At 35.3% G+C, this 7826-nt stretch overlaps 1 protein-coding gene across 2 annotated transcripts; it reads left to right on the forward strand.

Annotated features, from left to right (window-relative positions):
- The first annotated feature begins 2435 nt into the window (after window positions 1-2435).
- On the forward strand, window positions 2436-6912 carry LOC120075463 (E3 ubiquitin-protein ligase WAV3-like). 2 transcript variants are annotated; one of them, XM_039028878.1, is made up of 2 exons: window positions 2436-3184; window positions 4591-6912. In XM_039028878.1, exons 1-2 carry the CDS (start codon window positions 2957-2959, stop codon window positions 6526-6528), a joined length of 2166 nt encoding a protein of 721 aa, XP_038884806.1. In that variant the 5' UTR covers window positions 2436-2956; the 3' UTR covers window positions 6529-6912. The 2 variants fall into 2 exon arrangements, with proteins under 2 accessions (XP_038884806.1, XP_038884805.1); XM_039028877.1 differs by having other exon boundaries at window positions 2438-3184; window positions 4588-6912.
- The last annotated feature ends 914 nt before the right edge of the window (window positions 6913-7826 follow it).

A 7826-nucleotide genomic window follows, 5' to 3' on the forward strand; every position in this document is an offset into this window, starting at 1 on the left:
TCAATGTGATAAGATAGGGGGGTGAAATTGTCACAAAATGTCAAACTAAGGGTTGACATGGGAATCACAATCCTGCTGACTGCTGCATGTCACGTGATGATGTGCACGTGTGCCATCCTCAGTCTCATCATCATTATTATCTGCAAAAAGCTATTTTTTCTTAAAACAAAAAAACAATAATCCACATTTAATAAATTAAACACACACACATCATTATACTAACAAACATTAATCTTTTTTGTATTTGTCGTTTCACATTCTTATTCTTAATTCATTTTCAAATCTAATCAACCAAATCCAGTTGTATTTGACTTTTGCAATTTTATTTGAAGTTGAATGTTGAAATTTCTAATCAAAAGAATAAAAATATCTTAGATGTTTTCAATATAATTTCAGTGAGTTAAATAGTAATCATCATTTCAAATCCTTAAATTTTCAAAGAAACAAAAAGTTTCTAACAAATTTAGTGATTTGGGAGAAGTTTCATAGTATATATATATATATTTAATTATTTAACTTTAGAGTTAATAATTAAATATATGACAACATTGGTAAGGAATTATGAATATAAAAAAATCTATCATTGATTGACTCTTATTAGCGACATAGTTTATCATTGATAGACTTCAAGAGTTAGATCTAAATTTTGTTATATGGATAAATTTGTTTGCATTGTGTTATATTTACTAATATTTTCAATCTGATTGATATATTTGTAATTGCTTTTAAAAAATAGTATAGGTCCATTAACAATAAAAAAATATATTATATACACAAATGTCTAATGTAAACAAAGAATAAAGGTAGTATAGTATTTGTATAGTACAAGAAAATTTTGTAGTGATTTGGCCTAAAATCAAATTGGGAGTATAATGAAAATGATGCATTTTGACTCCATTTGTTGAACAATGATTTATAATGATGATGGATTATGAGGGCCACATGCCATTGATTAACCCTTTGTCATGCAATGGGTGGATTTGTAGTGATTGATGTGGGAGGTGAGTGAAGAGTTTTTTTCCCCTCTATTTTTCCATTTTCAAAATGCATTATTATGAACTTTGGTAGAAAGAGATTTTGGCACAATCCACTAGAACCCCATTTGAGAACCCATTCATATCTTATAGTCAAAGAGCTATAGATATGCTTTTAGGAAGAGAAAGAGAGAGTGTGTATGAGAGATTGGACAGCCAACCACTAACCCCAACAAAAAAAAAAAAAGTTTTTTTTTAAGCATAGTTAAGCCCATTTGCAAAAGGTGAAAAAAGAGCTAAAAAGGGTATCTTGCTATAAACAAAGAGCATGGTATCACATAAAGCTAGAGACTAGAGAGAGGATTAAGATTAACATGAATATGAATATGATATTACATAGGGATAATTACAAATATAACAATCGGTAAAGTATTAAGTATATAGCATAACGTAAAAGAATTTAAAGACATAACAAAATTTATAATAGTGATAGACTCCATCCTTACGTTTTTAGGAGTCTTAGAGTCTATTAGTGATAGTTTATCACTAATAGCTTTTGCTATCTTTATATTTATTTAAAGATGTTGCTATACACCTAATTATTAGTACTAAAAGTATCATTCATTGTAATTGATCTTATAATATATTTCTATATTTTTTTTTTTTTTTGTCAATTAGTGCATGATTTGCTAAGCTCTTTTTGAATGAAGCGATAAGATTTGAAATCTCTAGTCTATGTGTTCATCTCCATATATTCAAGGCCAAACAACCAATTAGGAGTGGTTGTTCTGTTTGGAATTACAGAATTTGTGCAGCATATTTTTATCCAATTTGACACTAAAAAAATTGTAAAATTTGAAAATGTTTGTTCTTTAATATTGGAGCAAGAATTTTGGATTGAGACAAAAGAGAATATAATCTTCTGTTTTTTTTAACACAATAATTTAGGGTTCAGAACATTTGGTTGATGGGTCATTTCATTTCAATGGCTGTTCAGAAAATTAAAAGGGATCTTCTGGGAGAATAGTTCTAAAACTTTTAACTCAACCCACTATCTATGGTTTTGCCAATAGATTTGTCAACTCTTATAGTGTTTTTCTTAAAAATTATTATTCATTTCTTCTTTTGGAAAATTTAAATTATATCCAATTTACATTTGAAGTAAATAAATAAAGATTAAAGGTTGGACTTTTTTAATTTGGATGTATTCCTCTTGTTTTTTATTGGTACAATTGTAATGTGGGTTGGATTTTCAATTTTGAATTAAAGAATTGAAATTGGGTTTGGGGAAAAGGATTGAAATTTGGAGCATATTCACTAGAATCCCAAGTAAAAAGAATGAAAAAAAAAAAAGGTTTTTTTTCATGGTGTGAGATTGAAAATAAAGTAGCAAAGGAAAAAAATTGAAAAAAAAATGTAAGTCATAAAGATTTGTGATAAAGCACATAGCTTTCTGAATTCAACCCAAAACTTGCTTTTGTATTTTATGGCCTTTTATTTAACCTCAACGACAGAGAAAACAGAAAACACAGGTCAAATCCTCAAGGCTCAAGGGAGCTGTTCTTTCTCTCTCTCTCTCTCTCTATAATTTTCCTCTTGCCATTTCCCCTTTTAGCGGCCATTGAAATGAACAAAGCTAACCAGAAAACTTCTTGCAGTGTTCTTAGTTTTTTCTCTTAACCATGCTTTTTGCTGATATATTCATTCCCTTCTCTTCTTTTTCCTTCTGTTAAAACCCCATTAGACTTGTTTTTCTCTTGGTATTCGTGTTCTTCTCTCAACTTTTACTAAAGCCCGTTTCATCTCTCTCAAAAGGAGGGGATTGGTTTACAGCCATACAAGGGCTTGTTTGAGATCTGGGGTTTGTATTTTCCCTTCTATTTGGGTTTTTTGGCTTGATTTCTATCATTTTGTTTTTGTTCTTCTGGTTGTTTGTTCTCTTTTGTGGGTTTGTGGGGGGTTTTGGGATCTGAAATTGTCAAATGGGTAGTAAATGGAGGAAGATGAAGCTGGCTCTTGGTTTGAATCTTTGTGTTTTTGTTCCAAGAACACTTGAAGACTCTTCCCCTTTGCCTGACTGTGATTCCACTGAAAGGTTTTCAGATGCTGCTTTGCTTTCTCCGGCACATTGGGGTTCCTCTCGCCCTTCTACACCAACCCCATCTTCTCATGGCTTAACTTTCTCTAAAAGTGGCAGCAAATTTTCAAAGGTTTGTTTATTTTCTTTTCTCTGACCTTAAATCTTGCTTCTACACTTAGTTTGATTGGGTTTGTTTCTTTCTGAGCAAAAAGTAAAGTTATAGATCTTGAAGACTTGAACCCTTTTTTCTCACCAATTATTTGTTCTTTACTGATTGGATACTGTGTTTTCTTAGAAATTCCATATGAACTTGAGTAGAGATTTTTCTCTATTTTTTCATCCATCTGTGTTTTTTTGTTGATATGTTTACTGTGGTTGAAGAAACTAAAAAAGGAAAGACAGAGCGGAAGAAGAGATTTTAATTTCCTTCTTTTAGACTAAAAAAGTTTTAGTCTATGGAAGTCAGCTTGTGACTAACTATAGATCAAATATTTACCATTTTCTGATTGTTTGTTTGAGACCCAAATTGGTTCCTTCTTTAAATCCATATAATAAAACTTCATCAAACTCTATCTGGGGATTGAGGACATAGATGTGAAGACAAAAGTGGTGATTTTTGTCCAAAAGGTCAATGGAAATTAATGGAATGTAAACCAAAAGAAGGTTGAATGGAAAATAGCAGTGAAGTGAATTGAAGAGAGACTTTTAAAAGTTTCCATTAGCATTCAATATTTGTACTCCTGGATATTTTTACAGTTGAATGAGGAAAAAGTTCTGCAATTTAGATGAATAAGATATTTTGAAGTAGCGATTTTCACTTAAGTATATTAGAACATAAAGATTGCGGAGATCTATGCTTTAAGAAAACACAAAACAATTACTAGCTATAGTTCTATGATTTTTCTACCAATAGGCTTATGATGTTGACTCATATTAGTTAACTTCTCAGATTCCTATCATTACCGGAATTCATTTTTCATTGCTGCAATTTAGACGGATGTCTTCTTACGAAATCATATCCAGTGTACCTCAGCCTCAGTTATCTAGTTCCTGTATTTTTGCTCTCTTCTATAGGGTGATTGGGACTGACTAGTTAATTCACAAACTTATTTTAAGTTTGTGCTAATTTCATATTTAAGGAGTTATTTAGGAGTGGCTAGAATCCAATATTGCGCATTGATCACAAGCATGGCATAGCTTAACTTTTTGTATAGAAGAGCACAGAATTTGGCTTTCCTTCTCCTGCCAATGGAAAAGGAGAAGTGGTTGGATGCCCTTGTCAACATTTGGTTTTGGTTGCAATTTTCTTCATCTTGTGGTGTTACTTCAATACATCTTTGACCTTCGTTTTGATCTTAATTTTGACTTGTGCAATTCTCTATATCCAATGCAGAAGTTTGGTTTGTTCTCCATTTAGAGAAATTTCCTTTCCGTGGATGATCATCAAATTTAATGTTGAAAACGTTTATGTATTTGATACGTTGCTGCTGCCGAATTCATATTACTGATATCTGTGGTCTTGATATTATTCAGCAGACTTGCTCGATTTGCTTAACGAAGTTGAAACAAGGAGGTGGACTTGCTATATTTACTGCTGAATGCTCACATTCCTTCCATTTTCACTGCGTTGTGTCAAATGTAAAACATGGCAATCAAATATGCCCAGTCTGCAGAGCACAGTGGAAAGAAATTCCCGTGCAAGGTCCCAGTTTGGATCCTCCTCCTGGAAGAGCATCAGTTGGTCCTGCTGGCTGGAATCAAAATAATGCTTTAATGACTGTTGTCCGACGATTACCTCCTCCTCGAAGGGATTTGAGTCGGCGACTCATTGTTCCACTCTGTCAAGCTCCCGAGCCAGGTGTGTTTGATGATGATGAATCCTTAGGTAACCAGACCATTTGTGCTGAAAGTTCTTGCAACAAAAATAGTGCAGACGGTGACTCCACTAAAATAATACAGATGAAAACATATCCAGAGATTTCCGCTGCTCCGAAGTCGAAATCCTATGATGATTTCACCGTACTTGTCCATCTTAAAGCTGCTGCTTCAGTTAGGAGACAAAACTGTACTGGAAATCAAGCTACTTTGCCACAGTTTTCTCGAACTCCTCGTGCACCAGTTGACTTAGTAACGGTTCTCGACATCAGCGGTAGCATGGCAGGTACTAAACTTGCATTGCTAAAACGAGCAATGGGATTTGTGATACAGAATCTTAGCTCCTGTGACAGACTGTCAGTAATTGCCTTCTCCTCAACAGCTCGCCGCCTCTTTCCTCTTCGTCGGATGACTGACACGGGTCGCCAACAGGCCCTGCAGGCTGTCAATTCTTTAGTCGCAAATGGTGGAACCAACATTGCTGAAGGTCTAAGAAAGGGTGCCAAGATCATGGAAGATCGAAGGGAAAAGAATGCAGTTTCGAGCATAATACTGTTGTCAGATGGCCAGGACACATACACGGTCAGTGGTTCGGGAGTTAACCAACCACAACCCAATTATCAGTTACTTCTTCCTCTGTCAATGCATGCTAAGGATGAGTCAGGATTCCAGATTCCGGTTCACTCTTTCGGATTTGGCGCAGATCATGATGCTTCTTCTATGCACTCGATTTCCGAGATATCTGGGGGAACCTTTTCTTTCATCGAGACCGAGGCTGTGATCCAAGATGCATTTGCACAGTGCATCGGGGGTCTCTTAAGCGTGGTGGTGCAGGAGCTGCAAGTTGCAATTGAATGTGTACACGCAAATATCCATCTTGGATCACTAAAAGCTGGAAGTTATCCAAGCCGTCTGATGGTTGGCGGACGCACAGGATTTATCGATGTCGGGGACTTGTATGCTGATGAAGAGAGGGACTTTTTGGTCTCAGTCAATGTCCCTGTAGAGCCTTCCGGCAATTCAACACCACTCCTAAGAGTTAGATGTGTTTACAGGGATCCAATCACCAAACAAACAACGACTTTGGAAAGTGATGAAGTAAGGATAGAAAGGCCCGATATGGGAGGAGAACCAGGGGTCATTTCAGTGGAAGTGGATCGACAATGCAACCGACTCCAAGCAGCGGAGGCAATGGCACAGGCAAGAATTGCAGCAGAACAGGGAGACTTGGCTGGTGCAGTTGCCATACTAGAAAAGTGTAGGATGGTGTTGTCGCAAACCGTCTCTGCTAAATCTCATGACCGATTATGTGTTGCCTTAGATGCCGAGCTCAAGGAAATGCAAGAGAGGATGGCTAGCAGGCATGTATATGAGGCATCGGGAAGAGCATACATTCTTTCAGGACTGAGTTCACATTCTTGGCAAAGAGCAACTGCAAGAGGCGACTCGACGGATAGCTCAAGTCTTGTTCAATCCTATCAAACCCCATCGATGCTAGAGATGCTTACACGATCACAGGCTACGTTTCTGAGTAGCCCAGCAGCTCAGAGGCTTGTGCAGCCATTGTTGTCTTGTGGATCACAACCAAAACCAAGGTAATCAAGAAGTTGAATCCATTTGGGGGTTTTGTCAGTTCTTTTGAACAAGAAGGGCTGAAATGAAGAAGAAAATTTTTGCTGTTGTTTTGATTCCTGAACTGTATTGTACTTGTAAATGAATAAATGGGGAGAAGGGTGAAAGAAGATTTTTGGAAGGAAAAAGAAACAAGGAGAGAAGTAGGTATTAGAGAGTTTAGAGAGCATTCTCTGTTTTTTTTTCATCTCTGTTCTTTTTTTGGGTTTTGGTTTTTCTTTCTTTGGTTAAGCTGGGGTTGGTGTACATAAAGAGAAATGGTTTTTCTCTGTAAGAGAATTGGGTATAAGTGTGTGATTGTGAAAAATCTTGGACAACTCTTCACCTAATATATGGCTTGCCTACTCTCAACTCTTTACATTCCTAATCCACAACCATTAGGGATACCATTGGCTAATTTGGCTTATAACATGTACATAAATGAGTTGGGTTGGATCGGTTAATTATCCTTAGACTCTAAACGAATGTTGAATCGATTGCTTGATTTAAATTAACCCAACTTACCTAAAGCTATCAAAATCAAATCGATTTGACCTATGGTAACTATTAATAATTCATATATTGAAATGCCTTGAATGTGTTATTTGATGCTCCTAAGAAACTTAACATTATAGTTATTTATAACTTTGGATATATGGTTTAGAGGAGAAATTGTCCAAAATAACTTCTTGAAGTCTTGACATTATCAAAATAATACCCTTTTTGAAAAGTCGTTTGAAGGGTTTTTCTCAGGCCAACTCGGGCGAGATTGGGATTGAGATTTAATCAAAATGTTACAACTTCAAATTTGATCAGTCGCGTGAAAGGACAAAAACACCCTTGACCTTTAAGACTAAAGCGTCGTTCTCGGGCCAATTCAGAGGATCATTATTCTTCTTCAAGAGATTTTGGGTTGAAGTTTTGTATGTTAGGATTTATGTCCTAAATCTTGTAATCTGTGTATTTTGTAAACAAATTATTAATAAATAATAAGTGTTTATTTAATGAATAAAATATTATGCATTGTTTGCATAATTCAAAATCCAATAAACTAAGATTTGATGTTATTTAATGTAGCTTGAACGGTATATTGTTGACACACAAATGGATCACATTCAAAGAATAACCTGAAAGAACTATAGTATATGGATAAAGTTGGATACCTTATCATAGTAATACTATGGATACACCCACTTTGTAAATGTTACTATAGTTTTAAGTATTACAAACGATTTGATCCAAATCGTTCATGTGATGACATGCAAGGGAGGTATCCTATATAGTGA

This window comes from Benincasa hispida, chromosome 4 (genome assembly GCF_009727055.1).
Source record: "Benincasa hispida cultivar B227 chromosome 4, ASM972705v1, whole genome shotgun sequence".
NCBI lineage: Eukaryota > Viridiplantae > Streptophyta > Magnoliopsida > Cucurbitales > Cucurbitaceae > Benincasa > Benincasa hispida.